A 22,697-nucleotide genomic window follows, 5' to 3' on the forward strand; every position below is an offset into this window, starting at 1 on the left:
CCCGGGGGCCTCAGTGCTGGGTGGGCGAGGCTGGACGGCGCCTCCTCCTTGGCCCGAGGCACAGGCCCCACTTATGCCGCGTCCGCTCCCACGCCTGTTCTCTGATCTACTCCAGCGTGTCTGGAGGGGTTCTTACATTTAACCGAGGGGGGGAATCACCCGGCCGGCGTGGCTCAGTGGTTCGGCGCAGCCTATGAACCAGGAGTTCAGGGTTTGATTTCCGCTCAGGGTTGGGGGAGTGCAGGAGGCAGCCGATCAATGATTCTTGCTCATCATTGATGTTTCTATCTCTCTCTCCCTTCCTCTCTGAAGTCATTGAAAACATTTTAAAGGGGTTTGGGGGTCGTGCAGCATTTCCATGATGGACGTGAAGACACTGCCATCGTGACTAAGGGGAGGGGCATACAGAGCCGCGTGATTTCTCGTCTGTGTCCTCGTGGTTTTATTAGGTCGATGCCCAAGTCCGAGAGACCGTCAGGCTCCTGCTTTCCAACGACCAGCAGGACGGCTCCCTGGACTGGCTGCTGCAGAAGCTGTCGGCGCAGTTCGTCAGCAAGGCCGACCTGCAGGCTCTGCTGCGAGAGCTGGAGCTGCAGATACTGAAGAACATCACCCACCACATTTCTGTGACAAGACAGGGGCCAACCTCTGAAGCCATCATGGCCGCAGTGACCTCGGAGGGAACTTCTGGGATCACAGAAGCGGTAGGTGGAGAGGGAGGGAGGGGACACTGGCGAGGCGATGAGGGCCGGGTCCTGAGCAGCGGGATCGGTGGTGACAGGGCAGGCGCCAGCCAGGGAGGGGCAGAGGTGGGCGCCCAGGTGGCACTGCTGCTGGGAGGACTACCCTGCTCACCTCTGCCCCAGAGTCTGGCTGCCTGGAGCCGCACACCTGAGGTTCAGTGTCTCCCATCACAGAACCAGGCGCAGTGCCTGCTCTGAGCCTGCATGGCCACACTCCGTGTGCCAGGGGCTGGGGCGGTGGAGCCCTGTGGGCGGGGTGGGCGCCCTCCCATGCCCTTCGTGCGGCCCCGCCGGGTGCAGACTGCAGTTTGGATTTCCCAAACATCCCCATGCCCTCATCCGCAACATAGCTCCCTGACAGCGCTCTCCCTGAAATGCAGGCTCCGCGCCTGCCGCTAACACGTAGCCTTGTCTCCCCTCCCCTGGGTCGGGTCCCCTCCTGCGCTGCCTCCGCCCAGCAAGCTCGCGTCATCGTGAACAACGCGCTCAAGCTGTATTCCCAGGACAAGACCGGCATGGTGGACTTCGCCCTGGAGTCTGGCGGTGAGTGAGCCCCTCTGGTGACTGCCAGAGGCCACCTGCTGGCAGGTGCAGCCGTAGGGGCTGCCACTCCCCATCCAGCACCAGGACTCACTCGGGCTTTCAGGGCTCCTCCTTGCCAGTTGCTCGCGCTCCAGACGGCCTGGCTCTCCCTGCGCACAGCGCTGTGGTGAGGCCGTGGGCTAAATCTCAGTTGCGGGGCCTTTCCACGGCTCCAGGGCTCTTCCAGCTCTCAGGGTCCCCCCACTGTGGGAGGTTGGTTGCTGTGGTCTTGAGTGTCGTGCAGTGTGTGTGTGTAAACGTCGCAGGTGGTACGTGCTTGTTGTGTATCCTCGCTTGATAGGTTTTTATTGTTTTTTGAGAGAGAGAGGGAAGCGGGGAGAGAGAACATTCAAACAAGAGAAACATCGGTTGGTTGCCTCCCGCACGCACCCCAACCGGGATGGAACCCGCAATGGCCAGGGCGCGTCTTGACGAATTGAAGGCAGCACCAGAAGAAAGACACTCACTGTCTGTGACCCCGTCTCTGGTGTTCGCCGAGGTGACTGCACGGAGGTCATGGGCGGCAGGTAGTTCCTGCCCACGTCTCCCAGGAGGCTGTGCTCGCCGTGGGGAGGCGGGTTCCTTCCGGAACTTGGCGAGACTCCCTCCAGCGCCTGCCTCCTGCCGGGACCACAGTCCCCAGGGACAGGTCCTCAGGCGTAGAAATGCAGCAAACCAGCGGAGCGAGGGCGGGGTTCCTCAAGGAATAAGGCGAGTGTGGTCTGTTAGGGCAGCCTGCCGCCTGCCTGCAGGCTCTGGACCGAGATCTCAGGCCGAGGGACTTGAGAAATCAGACTGTGGCTCAGGGAAGGGTTGGGTCCACATACCTGCCTTCTGTCACCTGATCTCTGTGGCATTGGATCAGACACGGGAACGTTTCTGTGAAGAAATCGTGGATGCTCATACGACACGAGAGAGAAAGACTGAGTGACTTCGCGTCCGGTCAGTGGGGAGGTTTTGCCACCCTACGTTTTACAGGGGATCGCGGGTTTCTGGATCCGTAACATTAGGAATTACAGGTTTTCCTGGAGAAGAGGAGGCTCTTACCGCGCTGTAGTGTGTGGAAGGGTCGGAGTCTGCAGGGTGGTGGTGATCTTACACTCTGGCCGCCTGTTTAGTTTGCCTCGTCCCGGCAGCGTAGGAAGGAGGGGGGCCTGTCTCCCCAGCCCCCCAGCAGCTGGCCGTGGGCCTTTTAAGTTAACCCTCTAACCCTCACGGGCCAGGTAGCAGCGGGGCCTGATTGGGCTCCTTATTGTTCTTTTGAAACCACGAGCAGCCTGGCTGGTGTGGCTCCGTTGGTTGGAGTGTCGTCCTGCGCACTGGAAGGTGTGGGTTTGATTCCCAGTCAGAGCCCATGCCTAGGTTGTGGGTTCGATCCCTGATTGGGGTCAGGGTGGGTACAGGAGGCACAACCCATGTTTCTCACATTGATGTTTCTCTCCTTCCCCTTCCTCTCTCTAAAGTCAATAGAAACATATCCTTGTGTGAGGATTTTAAAAAAACCGTGAACAAAAGTTTATTCAGAGTTGCTGTCACAAGAGGTGCGGGCGGGCGGGGAGCAGCCATGTTTAAGGGCCTCCCATGTTGGCAGGTGCACACAGCGCAGCCGAAAGCAGGCACCTCCTGGCACTGGACTTGGACCGAGTGGGGCTGAGGTGGGGGCTGACCCAGAGTGCCAAGGCCAGCTCCTCCCTGCGGGGCTGGCCGGCTCTTCCTGACACAGGCCCCTGCTTCCAGGGGGCAGCATCCTGAGCACTCGCTGCTCAGAGACGCATGAGACCAAGACGGCGCTCATCAGCCTGTTCGGCATCCCGCTGTGGTACTTCTCCCAGTCGCCCCGCGTCGTGATCCAGGTGAGGACCCTGTGTTTGGCGGCTGGCATCGTCGGGGGGCCCGTTGTGACCAACTCTGTGATGTATGTCTAGCTTTTTGTGAAGGTGTAGGGTACATACAGGAGTGTGTGCCCTCGCCCGTCTTCAGTCAATGAGTTTTCACACAGCGGACACATGCGGGCCAGCACCCCCAGCCCCTCTTGTCCCCTCGCCCCAAGGTTGGCTTGTAACTCCGTCCCATCTTGTCTGAGGTGTGAGCTGCAGGGCCCACTGTGCGAGTCAGCTGTGCCTGCTCGTGCCTGAGAGCGGGGTGAGACCCCGCAGGCGGCTCGCACACACAGGCCCTACAATTCTGGGCGTGTGCTGCCTTCCCGGGCCTCCCTCCCGTACGGGTCTCAGATTTCAAGGCTCATGATGAAGAGTGTAAAGCATCAGGTACGTTCGTTTGGCCTCAGGACTAAACTGCTGCCTTACATTATAATGTTTTTGGAAGAAAATTTAAATTATTTTTTAACATGAAACATTCACATGATAGCAGCCTTTCACTTAGAAACCACTCGCTCAGCCTGAAAGAGCTCAGGAAGGAGCTGAGCAGTGAGGGAGTGCCGTTCACGGGCAGTGCTGGCCCTGTCCGCAGTGCCGCTGGTGTCTGCCCTGCGTAATGCTGCTGCTCGCTCCCCAGCACGCGCCAGGCCCTGGTCCACAGGGCCGCTCACCGCGTACCTCAGCTCTGCGCAGCCTCGGGCACGGTCTGCCCTGTGCCGTCGTGCTGGCCTGGGTCTCAGCATGAGCCCTGGTGGTCAGGAGGCAGCTGTCCTCTGCATGGTAGACGTGTGGGGCAAGAGCGAGCCGTGCCTGACCGGGAAGGAGGGAAGGTGCCGGCTGTGCTGGGGCAGCAGCAGTGGCGGCTGCTCGCAGGGAGGAATGTGGGCCGTCGCCAGGACACCTGGGGAGGGTGAGCTCCCTCCGAGGGGCAGGGCCGCCCCGGGCTCAGCCCACACCTCCGAGGAGCAGAGCCACAGCTCACGGAGGGCTGCACACCAGGCACCTGCAGAAACCCACGGGCACGCGCCCCAAGGGCTGCCGGGAGTCAGAGCGTGGGCTCGGGGTGGCCGCTCCTTCGGACGGCAACGAGTGTTCAGGGCCCAGGCCCCTTCTCGCAGGGCGAGCAGAGGGGGCACAAAGAACCGAGAATGGGTATCTTTTCCTCGTGTCGTACCATCCTGCCCCTCCCTCCCTCCTGGTCTGGGCCGCACCACAGAGCAGCCGGCACCAGGGCAGGGCCCTCCTCTGCTGTGGAAAGTGCTCTTGCCGCCTGTGTCCTGTGGGCATCGTTTTGTACCCTGGCCAGTGTCCCCGGATGGAAGTGGGCATGTGGATCAGAGACCGATGTGCCTGCCCGCTGGGCTTCCTGAGCCTGGCCGGTGTGCACAGTGTGTGAGCGTGCGCGTCCCACAGCGTCAGCACGGCGCCCACCTTGGGGTGATGGTGGTCTGCTAGGTGAGCCACCGGACACCTGCCACATAGACTTGGTTTCCAGTCCTGTGTGGGCTGGGCCTCCTTGTGGTTGGGGACATTGACACGCCGTGTGGCCTGTGTGGTGCGTCTCGCCCATTTTCCCTTTGGTTCTGGCCATGTGAGCGCCGTAGAACGCACTCACCTGAGGGAGGCAGTCACTCTTCCCCAGGTTGTCTTTTGATTTTGCTGATGGTAATTTTTTTACCATGAAAAATGCTTTTTTTATTTCAACGGTATCAGTCTTTCCTCTTCCTGCTTCTGCTTTATGACTGGTTAAGCGCTTGCCCAGCTATTAAGTGTTAGTATTTTGCCTTTCCCCAGCCGGACATCTATCCAGGGAACTGCTGGGCATTCAAAGGCTCACAGGGGTACCTGGTGGTGCGGCTGTCGATGGAGATCCACCCGACCAGCTTCACCCTGGAGCACATACCAAAGACGCTGTCGCCCACGGGCAACATCACCAGCGCCCCCAAGGACTTCTCCGTCTACGTGAGTGTGCTTGCACCCGGGGGCCCACAGGTGCCCTCCTCCCTGCCCACCTTCCTCTGGAGCGTTGCAGGCAGCATGGGCCCAGCGGAGAGACAGTCAGGTCTCAGTGATGGAGGAACACCTCCCTCACCGGCGAGGAGTTGCGAAAGCCCTGAACGAAAGGCCCGGGTGGCAGCCTCGCAGAGGCCCTGGTCTCCGCAGTGATGGAGACGGGTTCCCCCGCTCCTGCTGGAGAGATGCTGTCCGCCGGTGTCATTTCCACCATCCGGTGACCATCTGGTTTTGCTTTCAGGGACTAGAAAATGAGTATCAAGAGGAAGGGCAGCTGCTGGGACAGTTCATGTTCGACCAAGAGGGGGAGTCGCTCCAGACCTTCCCCGTCCCGGTGAGCACCTGCCACACACACTGGGCCCAGCCCCGGGCCCGAGTCCCCGGGCCCTGCTGCCGTGAGCAAGCTGCCAGAGTGCGTGGCTCAGCCTCGGGAAGGGAGCGGGGCTCCCCTCTCCCTGAATGAGCCTCTGCAGTGCATGCTTTGCTCCCGTCAATGTGTCCTGCACAGGAGCCAAGTCTGTGCTCACGGCGCGTTCTCAGCCCCACCTGAGCTGTGCCTGTGAGATGGCACAGGGCCTGTCCCCAGCCTGGCTCCTCTCTCTCAGGAGCCTTGGGGGCACGTGCTTGGGCTCGGGAGTGTTAATATGAAATAAGTGTTTTCTTTTCTCCCCTTCGATTTCAGAAAAGACCTGAAAGAGCTTTCCAAATAGTGGAACTTCGGATTTTTTCTAACTGGGGCCACCCTGAATACACATGTCTCTATCGGTTCAGAGTGCACGGAGACCCTGCCAAGTAGAGCCGCTCCTCACTGCTGCTGTACATTCTGTACATACGGGGCACCCGAGACACGGGACCTTCCTTCGTGAGCAAGGGCGTGGGACACGTGACGTCCCCTGTTCAATAAACGCTGCTGACTGCCAGCAGGACACGGGAACTAGCAATGACTGTTGTGCCGCCCCTTGCTGTTCTGTGGGAAGCTGCGTGTTGAGGGCTTGGGTTTGCGGGGACCCGTTAGCCACAGGTGATCTCAGAAATTCATTTGAATGTATGGTTCACAAAGACACTTTGTTTGGGGGATTTGTTTTTAAACATAAAGCTGTTTATATTCCTTATTTTCTTGACATCAGGAACAAAGCAAATGATGTTAAAAGGTTTGACGTGTTCTTGAAGCTTCTACACTTAGCCGATCACTGGCCCTTTTAAAGGACTTTGGGGCAGCTACCTATTTTATCTTTTCAGCACTCAGTTCTTTCAGGGGAAAAATCAGCGTCACCAAACTTCAGTTCCAAACTCCTTTCCTTTAGGGTGGGATTGTGCTTTACTCACTCAGTCGTCGCCTCACGTCCCCGGGGGAGAAGTGATGAATACGTGTGTTTCTGCTTCGCTTGCTCCACGGACAGAGAGTCTCAGAGTCAGAGCCTGGTGTACGAGTACCCGGCGGGAACACGGGAGTCACCTCGCGTGGCTGGTGTGGGTCTGACTGGGACCCGGACGTCTAGGTGTCAGCACACACGTGGGCTCGCGTCTCCGCAGGCTCCCCTCCAGCATGAACGGGAACGGCCTCCCATCCTGTGGGTTCAGGTTTCGTTCCAGCTCTGCACAAGCAACACTAACAGGCCCCAGCCACCCAGGGCTGTTCTTACCCACTGGTGGCGTCGCAGGAGATGGTGCAGCGTGGCCCGTGCTCGAAGCCACCACGTCCCGACTCCTCCGGCCTTTTCTTAAGCTGTGGGCCATTCTCCTCCCCTTCCTGGGAGACCCATTGTGGTCATAATATTTAACACTGAGGCTGTTTAACACTGAGGCTATTTAACACTGAGCAGACTTTATAAATGAGATATCCCAAGGCACGTAAGATGTTACAGATGTTTTACCTTAAAGTTTTATTGGGTTAAGACAGTTTCTTGGTGTACCATAAACGTTGTATTTTTGAAAAAGATAAAATGATGGTGCTGACAGGTTTTCTGGAGTTTCATGTATATTGCGCAATAGTCCTCAAATACACAAAAACTAGGTAGCTTTTTCCCTCACTCTTAGAATTGGAGTTATTGCCTATGCAGTTAAGTTGGATAAAATGTATACAGATGTTTCCTATATTATAGGATAGATATATGAGTCAGAATTTCCTATATAAAACTAAATTTGGGAGTTGGGGTGGAAATATTTTGAATATTTATTTTTAAAGATGCAAGATAGGACTTTGTGCAGTGTATTTTTGTAAATGCTTTCCCACATGTCTGGTAGTGCTCCTGTTGCTGCCACCAAACTAAGATGCTATTGAAATAAACGTTTAATAAAGAGTTTTTAATTTTTAAGAGTGCATGTCATACTTCACATGAATAATAAACAGCCTATTTGTTTGCCAGTCTGCTTTGTTTTTGCCGGGGAGCTGTGGGGGGGACGACTGTTTGCATGTTCTCCCGTGTCTGTCGGGATTTCATGCAACCGCCTCGTGCTCACCCGCTTCACCGGCCCTGACTGCAGGGCACCCTCGGGTTCGGAGGGAGGGAGGGGCGTCTTGGGGGACAGGGGCCGCTCCACGAGGAGAGGTGGGGAAGGAGCCCGCTTCCAGCAGAACCAGCTTCGGTTCATGGGTGAAGTGCAGGGCGGGCGGCGCTCCGGACCCGCACCCGCTGGTTTTCCGCCCGAACCCGAGGCCTAGGCCTGCCCCACCTGTGGGTACTGACCGCCCGCACGCCCCGCACGCGGAGGGCAGGGCTGCGAGGCTCCGCCCCCGCCCCCCCCTTAAAAGTTTCCGTTGGCCCCAGCTGGTGTGACCCAGTGGATAGGGCGCCGGCCTGTGGACTGACGGTTCCGGTCAGGGGCGCAGGCCCGGGTTGCGGGCTCGATCCCCAGTGGGCGGCGTGCAGGAGGCGGCCGATCCATGATTCTCTCTCATCAGTGATGTTTCTCTCCCTCCCTCTCCGTTCCTCTCTGAAATCAATAAAAACATATTTTTAAAAAAAGGTTTCCGTTGGTTTCGGGGAGAGAAACATCAGGATGAGTCTTGATCAGCTGCCTGCAGCTCCGCGACGGGACGGAGCCGCACCCCCGCATGTGCCGAGGGGGCAGGAGCCCCACCTCCGGGCTCAGAGGGTCCCTTTCCTTCCGGCGACAGGGGCGCCCGCACCGTCCCTCCTCCGCAGGCGCGCGCACCCCGCTCCCAGGTCGGCGGCAGGCTGTGCAGGTGCGACCTCGGGGGCGTGGACGGGCGTGGGCTCACGACACGCACCAGCCGCAGCCGGGGACCGTCAGGAGCCGTCGGGCGCGGGGCGCGAGGCGGGAGGCGGCTGCCCTCGGGCGCCTGGTCCCGGCCGGGCTGACCCTGGTCTGCACCGCCCGCCGCCACGGACGCGGCTAAAACCCCCCCTTTTCCAGCCTTGACCCACGTCACGACCCCGGAACCGGCCGCTGCCCCGGGGACCACGCTCCGGCCGCGGCGCCCCGCCCCCGCCGGCGGCCGCCATTGTGACGTCAGCGCGCCGCGCGGTCACGTGGCCTCTCGGGCTCCGCCTCCGCCGCGTCACCTCCTCGCCCCGGCGGCCCCCGCGGTCACGTGGCCGCCCGTCGGCGCGCCCGCCCCCGACCGCGCGGCTCCTCGCGGCCACCGTAGAGGACGTCGGGCGGCCGCCGGGACGGAAGCCGAGAGGCGCTGCCGACCGCGCCTGCGACAGCGTCAGCCCTGCGCGGAGCGCCGGCCCGATGGCGGCGATGGCCGAGCAGGAGGGCGCCCGCAACGGCGCCCGCAACCGCGGCGGCGTCCAGCGCGTGGAGGGCAAGCTGCGCGCCAGCGTGGAGAAGGGCGAGTACTACGAGGCGCACCAGATGTACCGGACCCTCTTCTTCAGGTAGCGCGGTCCCGCCCGCGCCCCGCCCCGCCCCCGCCGCCCATTGGCCCGCGCCGCTGCCTGTCGCCGCGGTCGGACGGGCGGCGGGGCGAGGGCCCGGCTCCGGCTCCCCCGCCGCCCGCACCCCCGCCCCGCCCCGCGGCCGGTCCCCACCCCGAGCGCCGTTGGTGCGAAGCCCCCACGCGAGGTCGCACGGCTCTCCGCCCACTCGGAACGCCGCCCTCCGCCGTGTCGGGGCCGGGTCAGCCGTGCCTGCCCCGGCGGCTGTGGCACCTGCGCCGCCCACGTGCGGGGGTGACCCTGGGCCGCGGGAGCCCGGGCGGCGCGTGGGGCGCGGGCTCCGTGCGGGGGTGACCCTGGGTGGCGTGGACGAAGCAAACGTGCCTCCTCCCCGCGGCTCAGGGCTCGGCCCCGCGGCTGCCGGGGTCGCGGTGGGTGTCGCGGCGCGTGGGCCGGGACCGACACCGCGACTTTATGTGCGTGCGACGCTCCGGAGCGACACGCGTTCGGCGACCCTGGCGGTTTCCGGCGGGCACCAGTGGCGACCCGGGGGCCTTTCTCCACCTGCCCGTCGCCGGTCGCTGCTGGGCGGGGCCGGGGTCGCGGGAGCCGGAGGCCCTTTCCGCTCGGCTGTCGTTGGCCGGTGCGTGTTAGAGGGAAAGGCCCCGCGGTGCACGGGCCGCGTGGCGGAGGGCGGAGCGGACTGCTGTCCAGGGGTCGCCCGGGGCTGTGCGGGGACCTGTCCGGTGTTTGCACCCGCGCAGTGGCCGCTGTGGGAGGGACGAGCGTGGCCTCGGGGCGGCGAAGCCCTGGGTCCAGGGTCCATCCCGACGGGCCTGGGGGCTGGGGGGAGCAGGCAGGCCCTCCCCGCCCGGCCTCCACCGGGCCTGGCCTCCGCCTCTGCCCCGCGCCTGACCTTGTGCCCGGAGCCTGGCTTCCCCGGGGTCACCGGAGGCGCCCCTGCCCCCGGGACGCAGCTCAGGCTCAGGCCGCCTTCCTGCAGATACTCGCACATGTACGTTACACTTACACTCACATCGGTGCCAGCGGGTGAGTGTCCACGTGCACACCCCCTGGAGCACCGCCCCTGAAGCGCACCCCCCTCGAAGCACCACCCCCTGAAGCACCGCCCCTGAAGCGCACCCCCGAAGCACTCCCCTGAAGCGTACCCCCTGGAGCACCGCCCCTGAAGCGCACCTCCGAAGCACCAACCCCAGAAGCACTCCCCTGAAGCGCACCCCCCGGAGCAATGCCTCCAGTTGCTCCCCTGCTCCCGCGCCATGGCCTCTGCACTTTCCCAGGGATCTACCTGACACTGACTCACCAGCATGATCGCTGTGGATTCACCATGTTCCTGCCTCTCCCACGCGGGTGGCACCCCCTGTGCAGGTGGATTGCACCTGGCTGCCCCGCACCCACCGGGTGGATGACCCCCCGCAGCTCGAGGAGCAGAGAGCGGGGGATCGGACAGCCCGGCAGGTGGGCAGCGTGTGGGGCTGTGTCCACAGGAGTGGGCATGGCCGCGGGCTCCTGGAGGCCGAGCCTCAGTGCTTGGCTCCGTCCCACCCACCGCGGCAGCAGCTGTCCCGGGCGTCAGGCATCTGCTAAGTCACTTAAGTGGCTCCGGGGGCAGGAAGGGACCGTGGCCCGAGGCCGCACCACCGCCTCCAGGGCCTCCTCCCTGGGGCCTGCAGTCAGGGCCCGGCCCCTGCGCCTTTCCGGGTTGGCGTTGATGGTTGATTGTGGCCTGTGACCTGTTTTGCCTCTTAAACCAAATGAAGAAATTTTTTTAAAGGAAGCCTTAAAATACACATTCTCTGCTACCCCCTGGGTAACCTGAGCTTTCCCCGCAGAGCAGCTGAGGCTGGCGGCTGTGTTCTGGGGGACAGGGAACTCAGGGGCGGGGTCAGCTGAGACTTGGTCTCATTTAACTCAGTGATTTTCTTTAATTGATTTTTTTAGAGAGGAAGGGAGAGAGAGAGAGAAACATCAATGCTGAGAGGGAATCATGGATCGGCTGCCTCCCGCCCGCCCCCCACTGGGGATCAAGCCCGCAACCTGAGCCTGTGCCCTTGACCAGAACCAAACCCGGACCCTTCAGTCCGCAGGCTGACGCTCTATCCGCTGAACCAAACTGGCCAGGGCCATGGTGATTTTTTAAATTACATTTGTTGAGGTAACAGGTGCGCACCATTATCATTTGGCATCTGTGAGCGCCATAGCGAGGTCTCCACCGAGCCTGGTCTCCTCTGCCCAGTTCCCCCCACACCCCTCCTGGGCAGCAGGCCCTAGTTCTCTGTATCTGCGAGTTTGTTTCCGTTTCGTTCCCTTCATTTTTGGATTCCACATGTGAGAGAAATCACGTGGGGTCTGTCTGTCTGTCTGTCTGTCTGAATGATGTCAGTATAATCGCTTCAGGCGCATCCATCTGTGTCGTCACAAAGGCTAAGACTTCACTCGTCTTATTGCTGAGTAATACTCCATTGTATGTATGCATCACAGCTTTTTGTTCATTTCTTTATATTGATTTAGAGAGAGACGTGGATTTGTTGTTCCACTTATTTATGCACTGATTGGTTGGCTCTTTATGGGCCTGACCGGGGATTGAACCTCAACATTGCTGTATGGGGACGACGCTCTAACCAGGAGCCGCCGGCCAGGCCAGCCCCCGGCTGCTTCACCAGCTCCCACGATGGGCACGTGGGCAGCTTCCGTGTCTTGGCTGCTGCAGGTCCCGCTGCAGTGGGCACGGGTGCGTGTGTCTTTGAACTGAAGCTTCCATATCCTTTGGGTAAACACCCGGAAGAGGGGTGGCCGGGTCATGTGGTCGCTCTGCTTTTAAATTTTTGAGGAAACGTGGTGCTGTTTTCCACGGTGGCCGCACCAGTTTACACCCCACCAGCGTGGGCAGGCGCTGTGCTCCACGCCCGGCCGGGCTTGTTCTTTCTTGTCTTGACGGCCGCCTTTCTGACAGGTGGGAGCTGGTCCTGGGGGGTTGGTTTGAATTTCCTCATCAGCGGTGTCGACCGTCCCTTCATGTGCTTTTGGGTGGAGCGCCCCTCGACCTCCCTGTGTGGGTGCTCGGACGTGTGGGAGGTGTTAGGAGAGCCTCCCACTGCGTGCTGCTCGTCCGACTGTTCGCTGCGCGTGTGCTCTGGCTCCTACGTCGGGCACATACAGAGTGAGTGTTGTTCGTTGATGGCTCGCCCTTTCTCAGGGTAAGATGTCCATCTTTGTCTCTTGTTACCTTTCTAGGCCTGACATTGATTCTGTCTGACGTAAGCATGGCGGCACCTGCTTCCTCCCGACCGCGTGCTGGGTGCCAGCGTCCCCTTCCCCCCGTCTGTCGTCTCTGGAGCTGGGGTGGGTCTAGTTCTGGGTCCATCGGCTGCTCTGAGCCTGGAGACGCGAGCCCTCCGTCCACCTCCGGGACCAGTGCTGGCTGGTGACTTGCCTGCTTTTCTGGCAGCCCTGTCGCCGGGTCGGGGGTGGTTTTCTGGCGTCATTCTGTTCTCTCTGCTTCGTGCTTCGTGCCTCGGCTCTGGCGGTTGGTCTCCGATAAAGCCGTCCCTGTTCTGTCGGTAGCTGCTTATCTCCATCTGCCCGACAGGTTTGTGCGTCCCCTCCTCCCTTTCTAGGCATTTTTGTCACATTCTCTGTGCTGTTCTCCGTGACTAAATGGAAGCAGCCGTAGTTTTTTAAACTGTAAGAGGACATTTCTGGGGTGAATCATAGCGGTAGAAAGAGTAATTCCTAAAAGAAATGGGCTTAGGGACCGAGTTACAGAGGCCAAGGAAGGGCCCTGGAGCCGGGAGCGAGGATGCCGATGCGAAGGGGCCTGGGGCGGGCGGGGAGGCCGGGCGGCTCGGAGGGAGCGCCAGCTGTGGCCGTTCTAATGCCCTTTTCCCTTTCACTTTTATGCTGATTAAGTGCCCAACACCCTGTTCTGTCCGTCTGTCACCTTCGGCTTCTGGCAGAAGCCTTGCCGCTCGCCCTGGAGCCCGTTTCCCCTGCGTCTGGTGATGCCTCTGGAGGGTGGTCTGGCTGGTGCTTCTCTCTGTGCTGAGTGCTCCCTCCGCTCCCTCCCGGCTGCTCTCGGCCAGAAACCTGGGACCTAGGGTTTCCTCTGGGGACTGGCTCCCCCGCCGCCTTGAGAACTCGGTTTTGTCACTAACTTTTGACAGTTTTTACTATGTGTCTTGTTACTTCCTGCCTTGACTATCCTGGGCCCCCCCCCCCCATACCCACTGTCCCAGGTTGCCTTTCCCTTCCGGATGGAATGGAGAGCTCCCCTCTCCCATGGAGTCTTGTCTGTCTGTCTGTCTGTCCTCCAGCCCTGATTCTCCCGGGGGGCCGGCTCTGTCCCGTCGCCCTGGGCGGCCTTCTCGTTGGGGGTGTCCGTCCAGAGTGTCTGTCTGTCCTCCAGCCCTGATTCTCCCGGGGGGCCGGCTCTGTCCTGTCGCCCTGGGCGGCCTTCTCGTTGGGGCGTCCGTCCAGATTGTCTGTCTGTCCCTCTTCATAGGGTCCGTCTCTGGGGTCAGGTGCTCACTGTGTGCATTGAGCTGCTCTGCGTCGCTGAACTGCCCGCGTGTCCGTGTCTTGTTGCTTCGTGGTGGCTGCTGTGGATTCTCTGTGTGACTTTGAACCTGGTCTGGAGACTCTCGTTTCCTGTGTGGCCTGTCGCGTTGTTCGTGGTGTTTCGTGGCTGTTTCTCACTGGTGGCAGGTGGTGAGCACCTGTCTCAGTGATGGCGAACCTGTGACACGCGTGTCAGAGGTGACACACGAACTCACCTTTTTGGTTGATTTTTCTTTGTTAAATGGCATTTAAATATATAAAATTAATATCAAAAATATAAATCTTTGTTTTACTATGGTTGCAAATATCAAAACATTTCTCTATGTGACCCGGCACCAGAGTGAAGTTAGGGCTTTTCGAAATGCTGACACGCCGAGCTCAAAAGGTTCGCCATCACCGACCTGTCTCCAGGGGCTCTGCTGGGTTTTATCGTTCAGCCGGTGGGCGATCACAGGTAGTTCTTCTGTTTGCCAGTAGACGGCGCTGTACACAAGGTGTGGTGATACCGGGGCGCCTGGACCTCCCGGGCAGGGTGGGGGTCCCTGTGGTCAGGGGAGCCGCTGCCTGGGGGGAGGGTTTGAAGCCTGCTGCTCCCATCCTCCCCACCCCACCCCACCCGGAAAGCTGGCTCCACTGCCCAGGAACAGGGGCTCCCTGCCTTAGGGCTTGTTTTTCGCTGGTGTGGGTTCCTGAGATGTTTCTTACCTCTGCTCCCTGAGATGGAAGGGCCCAGCGTGTGTCATGAGGAACCGAGGCAGCTGGTGTGCTGGCCCTGGGGTCCATGCAGGTGGAGCTGTGGGTGCTGTCTGGAGGACCAGGCCATGTGTGTGTGCATACGTGTGTGTACATGTGCGCGTGTGTGACGGGCTCACCTCTGTCAGCAGTGCTGAGGCAGAAACGGGCCGTCCGTGTGCATGTGTGTGCAAGTGTGTGTGTGCATACGTGTGTGTGTGCATGTGTGTGTGTGACGGGCTCACCTCTTGTCAGCAGTGCTGAGGCAGAAACGGGCCGTCCGTGTGCATGTGTGTGCATACGTGTGTGTGTGTGTGACGGGCTCACCTCTGTCAGCAGTGCTGAGGCAGAAACGGGCCGTGCGACCACCTGCACTGGTGCAGGGTCTCGTGCAAGTCCCCGGGCCGAGCCGCCGGCCTGCTGCTGGCGGGACGGGTGTGTTCTGGGCTCTGCTGTGGGCCTTGCTGAAGGGCAGACCTTCTCTGTGGTGACGGGGACAGCCTGTCATCACTCCCCCTGGTGGAAGGGAAGCCGCGGCCTGGCCTCTGCACCCAGGGCTGTGTGGCCACAGGCAGGTTCCTGGCTGTGCTCCCCCTGTGGTCACCAAGGCCCCTAGCAGCCAGGTGCTCCGGGCGCCGCCCGCACAGCTCCGTGCCGACCTGCCCCCTGCGCTCCTCAGGCTGCTCTACTGCCCTGGACACTGTTGGTGCGGACGGACCTGTCCCGTCCAGCCGTCTGCCCCTCCCCCGCCAGCCCCGGTCCTGTCCTTGGTGACCATGCGTGCGGAGCGGGGCGCCCACACAGGACCAGGGGTGGCGGTGCCTCCCGTGGGAAGGGAGGGCACGCTGAGAACGCCGGCGCAGCCACGGTGGGCATCGTCCCTCGTCCTGTGTGCCGTCCTGGCCTTTGGTTCTGCCCTAATAGGTGAGGGGGTGTCACCCACCTTTTGCTGGTCCCTTCTGACAACCCTGGGCCTGAGTCCCTGCTGATGGCCCAGGCACGAGGCCGCAGGGCGCCCGGTCTGCTGTCCCGAGGTCCCGTCGCTGACCACAGGGGCTTCATGCAGCCAGGCAGGGCAGAGCACCAGGACCCGGGTGGGGAGACCTCAGGAAACCGCTCTGTGGGAGGGCCCTGCCCGCCTCATCCGCTCCCCGTGCTCTTGGCCTCCGCCTCCCGCCCCCCTGTGGGCTGCTGGGGCCCTGACTGGCTCTGCTCCGCTGCAGGTACATGTCGCAGAGCAAGCACGCCGAGGCCCGCGAGCTCATGTGCTCCGGGGCGCTGCTCTTCTTCAGCCACGGCCAGGTGAGCAGGGGCCACGGGGTGGGGCCGGGCGGGGCGGGCATGGTCTGTCGGCCGGGGGCCTCGAGCCCAGGCTGCCGTCTGTCACCTGGGCTGCGGGGCTGTGTCCTCCCAACACAGAGCTCTCTCTCTAACCACGTGATTCTTGTCTGTTTCCATGTTTTGTAGCAAAACAGTGCCGCGGACCTGTCCATGCTGGTCTTGGAGTCGCTGGAGAAGGCGGACGTGGAGGTGGCCGATGAGCTGCTGGGTGAGGCTTTCTCATGGCGCTCGAGGTTCCTTTCCTGTGTGTTTCAGGGCTGGTGCCTCCCGTCACAGCCCCTGCACACGCACCCACACAGGAGGCCACTGTGCTGTCCCAGGGGCTCCTGCAGCAGCCTCTGCCCCCCAGCTGTGCTCCCACGCCGGGCGGGCTCCTCTGGGCACGGCAGTGTGCTCTGGCAGCACTGGGCCGGCAGGGGGAGTCCAGCAGGACCCACCAGGGGCTGCCGGCTGCCTGGGAAGTGGTCGTGTTGTGTCTGATAACCCTGGGGGCACCGTAGGCTCTGAGTCGGGGTGCCCGCCCCTGAACAGGGGTCTCTCTCTCGTTTTCAGAAAATCTGGCTAAACTATTTAGTCTGATGGACCCGAACTCTCCGGAGCGAGTGGCCTTCGTGTCCAGGGCCCTGAAGTGGTCCAGCGGGGGCTCCGGGCGGCTGGGCCACCCCCGGCTGCACCAGCTGCTGGCCCTCACCCTGTGGAGAGGTAGGTCTGGTGCATGTGGGCTGGGAGGGCAGGGCAGGGGCTCCTGCGTGCCCGCGGCTTCTGCTTGTCTGTCGTCATGAGCTCCCGTCTGACCAACGAGGACCGGGGTTCCCTGTCGCTGAGCTAAGGCCGTACCACACAGGCCGCCACCCCTTGGTCACCATCTAGCTGAGGGGCAGCCCTGAGGCGTGAGGCTGGAGTGACCTGGGAGGTGGCCACTGGGCCTGGCCCTTCCTCCCCTGCCAGGTCCCTGTAGACCCGCCTCCCACCACAGGCCTCCTGTCGGGGACACGCTCCCCACCCGCACGGGCTGTTCTCCTCACACTGCCCGCCTTCTGCTCAGTGTCCAGTGCGTGTCCTGGCTCCAGTCTGCTCGGGCGCAGGGAGGGGCCGGCGGGAAGCACCCGCCTGAGTGCGGCTCCTCTCGGGGGTCAGAGGGCGCGCCCCAGCCTTGTGAGCCGTGTGCAGTTGGTGTACCCGCCTCACTCACCCCTCATGCCCAGCCCGTACCTGGGGACGCACGCGCTCCTGTCCTCACGGGCGCCCAGAGTGGGTGCGGAGGGGCCCATCCTGTGTGTGAAGACAGGAACTCAGAGGTGCAGGCCAGAGGCAGCTGTGCTGACGGGGGCGGGTGAGCCTTGGAGGCCCGGGAACCAGCCCTGCTGGCTGTGTGTGGGACTGGACAGCTGCAGCCGGAAAGGAACAGGCGGAGAAGAAGCCACAGAGCCTGTGGATTAAGACGGCCGCAGGCTCCCTCCTCACGGCCTCTCGCTCCCTGTGGGCGCCTCCTTCTCCAGACTCAGCCTGTGCCCAGCGCTCGTGGCCAGTTCCTCCTGTCCAGGACCACGGCCTGATGTCCCTGTCCCCCGGGTCCTGTCTGGGTGCTCGGTCCTCACTCACAGCCTGTCTCCACCCACAAGCCTCTGCCCGGAGCCCTGTCTGGTCTCATTGCTGTAGTGTCAGGAGCCCTCGCCCGTCCTGCCAGCCCCTCCCGGGCGGGCCCTGCTCCCACCTTGTCCTCGGGAATGGGCCGTCTGCAGGGCCAGGTGGAGTCACCCAATCAAACCTGTGTTGCCAGCAGCATTTATTTGGCACCATCTCCCTGCCTATGTCTGTGGGCCCCCCGAGGCAATGCCAGGCCGCCGGCCGCCCCTGCCTCTGTGGCTGCGAAGTAGTGTGCACGGCGCAGACGCAGCCCTGGGCTGAGAGCTATGGGCACGTGTGTGTAGTAGTAATGGCTTGAAACCAGGACACAGGCCTCGTATGTCCTGCTCAGACCACGGGGAGACAGGCACAGTCCAGCAGGGGCCCCTCCCTCAGTCCCCACAGCTGTCGGAGGCTGGGCTGAGGGCCACCTGCAGAGCCTGGGCTGACAGACCATGTGGCCATCGCTGCACAGGGTCCGTCCCAGGCCTGGGGCTCAGGGACTTCCTGATTCTGCCCGTGGATGCTCTGAATCCCCTCCGGCCTGTGTGCCTCGCAGTGACAGCCTCTCCCTTTGCAGAGCAGAACTACTGCGAGTCCCGGTACCACTTCCTGCACTCGGCCGACGGGGAGGGCTGCGCCAACATGCTGGTGGAGTACTCCACGTCCCGCGGCTTCCGCAGCGAGGTGGACATGTTCGTGGCCCAGGCCGTCCTGCAGTAGGTGTCCGCACGCCGTCAGCCCTGCTCCCACGGGCCCTGGAATCACATGACACCCCCACTGGGCCCTGCACAGACCGCGCCCCTCCCAGCTCTCAGGAGCCGTCCCAGTCTGGGGCTTCTGTAACATTCCAGTTGAGCAGTGAGAAGTAGGTCTTGTATTTTATACGAACACTAGAAGTCCCGCGCACAAAATCGCGTGACCCCGCCCACCCACCAGCACCTCCCTCGCTCACAGTCCCGCCCACCCGCGCGGGTCTTTGGTTGTTATGGTGTTAGGGCCACTGGGTTTTTATAATATAGAAGGTTCTTATGTTACCATTGGTTTTTTGCTTTGTTTTTTGTCTTGTCCCCTCCCCCATGGTCTCTTATGCTTTTGATTTTTTTGGTGTCAGGCAGCTGTTTTTTGCAGGACGTGTGATTAGCAGGTTGTAAGTCGCGTCTTGTGATGTGAACCTGCTTTCAGAGGCTTTTTCAGAGGCTGTGCTGGCCTCTCCAGATGTTCTGCATCGAAGAGAGAGGTGCAGGGTCCCGCTCGGCCACATGGGGCCGGACCCACCGTCAGCAGGGCCGCCCGGCTCCAGGCGCTCTGCCTTCCGTGGGTGACATGTCATCCCTCCCATAAACGCCTGCGTGTGGCCAGGCGCTGGGCCGGGGTGATCGAAGGTCCTGCCGCACGTCAGGCCCCCATTCCCGGCCGGCAGTGGGGAGGTTTCTCCATCCCACTCACTGCCTGGCTCGTGGCCTCTGCGCAGGCACCTCTGGACTGGGCGTGGCTCTGCGTAGAGCAGCGGTTCTCAACCTGTGGGTCGCGACCCCTTGGGGGTCGAACGACCCTTTCACAGGGGCCGCCTAAGACCATTGGAAAACACATATATAATTACATATTGTTTTTGTGATGAATCACTATGCTTTAATGTTCAATGTGTAACAATGAAATTGGGGGTCACCACAACATGAGGAACTGTATTAAAGTGTCGCGGCGTGAGGAAGGTTGAGAACCACTGGTGTAGAGGGTCTCGAGCCCCTTCTCATGGAGCCCCCTTTGTGCCTTAAAAAATGTGACCCCGCCCCATGCACTTTGGGCCGCCACAGAGACGTCCTCCTGGGCCCTCAGACCATTGGCCCCAGGGGCCGACAGGTGTGCGGACAAACTCACCCCCACCCTGTCGCCTCCCACACGCTTACTCCCTTCAGCTGTGAAGCCTAAAGCCCAGGCTGCTCACGGGGCGGCTGCTGAGCACAGGGCTCAGCAGGCTCGGGAGTGTGAGTCCTCTGTGCCGTGGGGGCCACGGCCTGGGAGAGGGCCCACAGCCCCCCGTGGGCGACAGGCCTGTTCCCGTGACGGGAGGTGCTCGTTCGTTTCCAGGTTCCTCTGTTTAAAAAACAAAAGCAGTGCGTCCGTGGTGTTCACGACGTACACCCAGAAGCACCCGTCCATCGAGGATGGCCCTCCGTTCGTGCAGCCGCTGCTCAACTTCATCTGGTTCCTGCTGCTGGCCCTGGATGGGTGAGTGAGCGAGTGTGCACAGGTGTGGGAGCGTGTGTGTGAGGGTGTGAGTGCATAGATGTGTGAGCGTGTGCAGGGGTATGTGGGTAGGTGTGGGTGTGAGTGTGCATAGATGTGTGAGCGTGTGTGTGAGTGCATAGATGTGTGAGCGTGTGCAGGGGTATGTGGGCGTGTGTAGGTGTGGGTGTGAGTGAGTGCATAGATGTGTGAGTGTGTGTGTGTGAGGGTGTGAGTGCATAGATGTGTGAGCGTGTGCAGGGGTATGGGTGTGTGTGTGTGAGGGTGTGAGTGAGTGCATAGATGTGTGAGCGTGTGCAGGGGTATGGGTGTGTGTGTGTGAGGGTGTGAGTGAGTGCATAGATGTGTGAGCGTGTGCAGGGGTATGGGTGTGTGTGTGAGTGAGTCGGGGAGTGGGTGTGGGGCTGTGAGTGTGTAGGCGTCTGCGCAGGGGAGGGAGGGGGCCTTCCTGTCCCCCCTGGTGTCTGGAGACCAGAGCGGAGGCCCTGCCGTCCGGTTTCAGGGGGAAGCTGACCGTGTTCACGGTGCTGTGTGAGCAGTACCAGCCGTCGCTGCGGCGGGACCCCATGTACAACGAGGTGAGGCCCGCGGGCGGCGGGATCGGGGCGGGGCCTCCCCTGGGGCGGCGGGGCCACGGCCTCCCTCACGCGTGTCTTTGCTCCGTCAGTACCTCGACCGGATAGGACAGCTCTTCTTCGGGGTGCCGCCCAAGCAGACGTCTTCCTACGGGGGCTTGCTCGGTAAGGGGGGGCCGCGGGCTGGGCTTTGGGGGCGGGGCCCGCGGAGGGCGGGGCTGCAGGGTGGTCCGTGGGGCGGGGCCGCGGGGTCGGTGGGGGGCCGGCTGCCTCCCTGTCTGCCTTTCGGTCCCGCCCCCGCCCCGCCCCCGCGGCTGGCCCGTTGCCCCCTGACTCACCGCGGAAGGAGGAAGGAGGCCCCGGGGAGGAGCCGGGTCTCTGCTGTTTATTGGGTGAAGGACACGGAGCGCAGCCGCCATTCTCACCGCCTCTGAGCGCGCTGTGCGCCCCGCACCTGGGCCCGCCCCCTCCCGGCACCGCGCTCGGTGCTCGGCGTGTCCTGTCCGGCGTGTCCTGTCCCGCTCGCTCGTTCGCAGGGCCCGGGAGGTGCAGGCGGCGGGCTTCCTTTCGGGCTAATCGCCGTGTGTCCCATGCGCGTGTCTCCCTCGCGGGACACGGGCCGGCTCCCGCCCTCGGCCCCGTGACGTGGGCGCACGTGTCTGAGGCCTCCCCGCGCGCGGGTGCAGGGAGCCGGATGGGAGGCCTCTGTGCTGTCGCCCTGCGTGTCCCTGGTGGTTCGGACGGTCAGCACCTTTTCCCGGGCCCCTTGGCCATCGTGTCTGTCCGTTCAGCCACGTGACCTTCCTGAATGGGGAGTGTCGTCGGGGGGCGTGGACGGTGGGGATGGGGGGCCAGGGCCTCTGATGGGGCGCTTGCTTGCAGGCAACCTTCTGAGCAGCCTCATGGGCTCCTCGGAGCAGGAGGGCGAGGACAGCCAGGACGACAGCAGCCCCATCGAGCTCGACTGACGCCCCGACCTGCACCCAGCGGCGCCCTGCCTGGCGGCGGGTTCCGAGGGCCTGGCCGGCTCCCGGCCGCGGTGGTTCTGGCGGCCGCTGGTGCCCTGGCGGCGGGCACGGGGCTGGTGGCGCGGCCTCCGATTGACCCACAATAAAGCACAGGCTTGCGTGCCACCGCCTCTCCGTCTTTGTTTCGGGTTTGCTTTGGGTGCCGGGTCGACACAGGCACCGGGTCGGGGGGCTGCCATCGGCCGCCCCAGTGGACGCCTGTGCCAAATCCCGGAGCCGCGCCTGCACGGCGGCATCGCAGACGCCGGAGCTGCCGGCCGCCGCCTCGAGACGCAATATTTATTTCCTGGTGACGACTCCTTCCCCGGCGGCCTCGGTCTTACCCAAGTGCCCCGGCCCACGCGAGCAGCCCGCCCTCTCAGCTCTACAGATGTTCCCGGGGTGACAGCGGGACACACTTTATTTTTCCACAATTAAAGTCAGAGTTGTAGATTATTACTCAGTGATCATGCATGAAGGAGCGGACTAGACCACTCTATTTGCTGTAAAAATGGAATAAAAGGGAGGTTTGTGTTCATTGTTGAATTTAAATAAATTCTTTCTACTGGGCTTTGCTGTACTCGTCCTTTCTGGGGGAGCTGGGGGCGGGGTGCTATGAGCCCAGGCGGGCGGGGCGCTGTGACCCCTGTGGGAGTCTCCTTTAAGTTTGGAGAAAACAAACCTGCCAACAGGTTAAGGTCACACCTTCTGTGAGTGGCTGGGGGGCAGTTGGCGCTGACTGGGGCCCTGAGGTTGGAGCCCCCTACCAGCTGCCCAAGGGTTCTCTAGGGAGGGTGTTGGGGGGCCATGGGGAAGGTGGGGTGGTCAGAACCCACAACGATTCCCCCAGTCCCACCAGCTTTGAAACCATGCATTGCACCCAACGGGGTAGGTTTGGGGACACTTAGAGCAGAATGCAAGCCTGTGCGACTGCGCTCAGGCCTGATGCTAGACAAGCTGAAAGCCAGCTGGGCAGCTGCGCACAACAGGCCACGCACCCCCCATGGGGTCTGCTCTCCTCTCCCTCGGTCCCAGGGCCCCCTCTGAGTCCCGTGCGCACAGCTGTCTGTCCTGACCACTTGGCCTGGGGCCTGCAGTGACCCCAGGGCCAGGGCAGGCGGCTGGGAAGGGTGCAGTCACTTTCAGGGAACATGTTCTGGGCTGCGTGTGCCCTGTGTGTCCACCAGGGGCCCAGCGGGCGGCTCTCGGTCAGCGCAGGGGCTGAGACCAGGACGGCTGTTTGCACGGGGCCTGCACTTGACCCCTCTGCCCACAGCCCTCAACCAAGGGCCAAGACGGATGGCCCCGCCCACCAGCCCTGTGTGGGCAGGTTTCCCACCGTCCCCCAGGCCTAACGCTGTCCTCCGATTCCTTGTTAGCATGTTAGGTTGTTGGTCTCCTGGGCACGCACGCACGCGCACGCGCACAAGCTCACAGACACTTGCACCTCTGGGTTCAGGGAGGGTCTAGGTCAGTTGGAGGGGGTGGGTTGCAGCTGGCCCTGCCTGGTGGGGCCTCAGGGTCTCCC

General features: G+C 62.2%; 2 protein-coding genes across 17 annotated transcripts in view; both read left to right on the forward strand.

The window, feature by feature from the left end:
* The window catches only part of SUN1 (Sad1 and UNC84 domain containing 1), a 40,784-nt gene extending 33,254 nt beyond the window's left edge, over positions 1-7,530 (forward strand). For all 11 annotated transcript variants that reach the window (XM_070414223.1, XM_070414230.1, XM_070414224.1 and 8 more), the window contains 6 exons: positions 450-704; positions 1,202-1,286; positions 3,063-3,178; positions 4,997-5,164; positions 5,457-5,549; positions 5,898-7,530. In XM_070414223.1, coding sequence (XP_070270324.1) covers positions 450-704; positions 1,202-1,286; positions 3,063-3,178; positions 4,997-5,164; positions 5,457-5,549; positions 5,898-6,011 — 831 coding nt within the window. In that variant the 3' untranslated portion in view covers positions 6,012-7,530. The remainder of the gene's footprint in view (positions 1-449; positions 705-1,201; positions 1,287-3,062; positions 3,179-4,996; positions 5,165-5,456; positions 5,550-5,897) is intronic.
* A 1,261-nt stretch (positions 7,531-8,791) lies between these two features.
* On the forward strand, positions 8,792-21,739 carry GET4 (guided entry of tail-anchored proteins factor 4). Of its 6 annotated transcripts, XM_070414235.1 has the most exons (10): positions 9,052-9,063; positions 10,365-10,542; positions 15,597-15,675; positions 15,841-15,922; positions 16,267-16,416; positions 17,921-18,059; positions 19,429-19,569; positions 20,090-20,165; positions 20,255-20,327; positions 21,045-21,739. In XM_070414235.1, the coding sequence occupies exons 2-10, from the start codon at positions 10,412-10,414 to the stop codon at positions 21,128-21,130; spliced, it is 957 nt and encodes a 318-aa protein (XP_070270336.1). In that variant the 5' UTR covers positions 9,052-9,063; positions 10,365-10,411; the 3' UTR covers positions 21,131-21,739. The 6 variants fall into 6 exon arrangements, with proteins under 6 accessions (XP_070270335.1, XP_070270336.1, XP_070270337.1 ...); XM_070414234.1 differs by lacking the exon at positions 10,365-10,542 and having other exon boundaries at positions 8,792-9,063; XM_070414236.1 differs by lacking the exons at positions 9,052-9,063; positions 10,365-10,542 and adding an exon at positions 9,362-9,494.
* The last annotated feature ends 958 nt before the right edge of the window (positions 21,740-22,697 follow it).

This window comes from Myotis yumanensis, unplaced genomic scaffold (assembly GCF_028538775.1).
Source record: "Myotis yumanensis isolate MYYU_CA2020_CCGP unplaced genomic scaffold, mMyoYum1.0.hap1 SCAF_5, whole genome shotgun sequence".
NCBI classification, from domain to species: domain Eukaryota; kingdom Metazoa; phylum Chordata; class Mammalia; order Chiroptera; family Vespertilionidae; genus Myotis; species Myotis yumanensis.

Coding starts and splice junctions, on each gene's coding strand:
- GET4 (XM_070414233.1), top strand. CDS start 10,313: ATGCCTCCAGTTGCTCCCCTGCTCCCGCGCCATGGCCTCTGCACTTTC. Junction 16,417..17,920: donor GGCCCTCACCCTGTGGAGAG/GTAGGTCTGGTG, acceptor CTCCCTTTGCAG/AGCAGAACTACTGCGAGTCC. Junction 18,060..19,428: donor GTGGCCCAGGCCGTCCTGCA/GTAGGTGTCCGC, acceptor GTTCGTTTCCAG/GTTCCTCTGTTTAAAAAACA.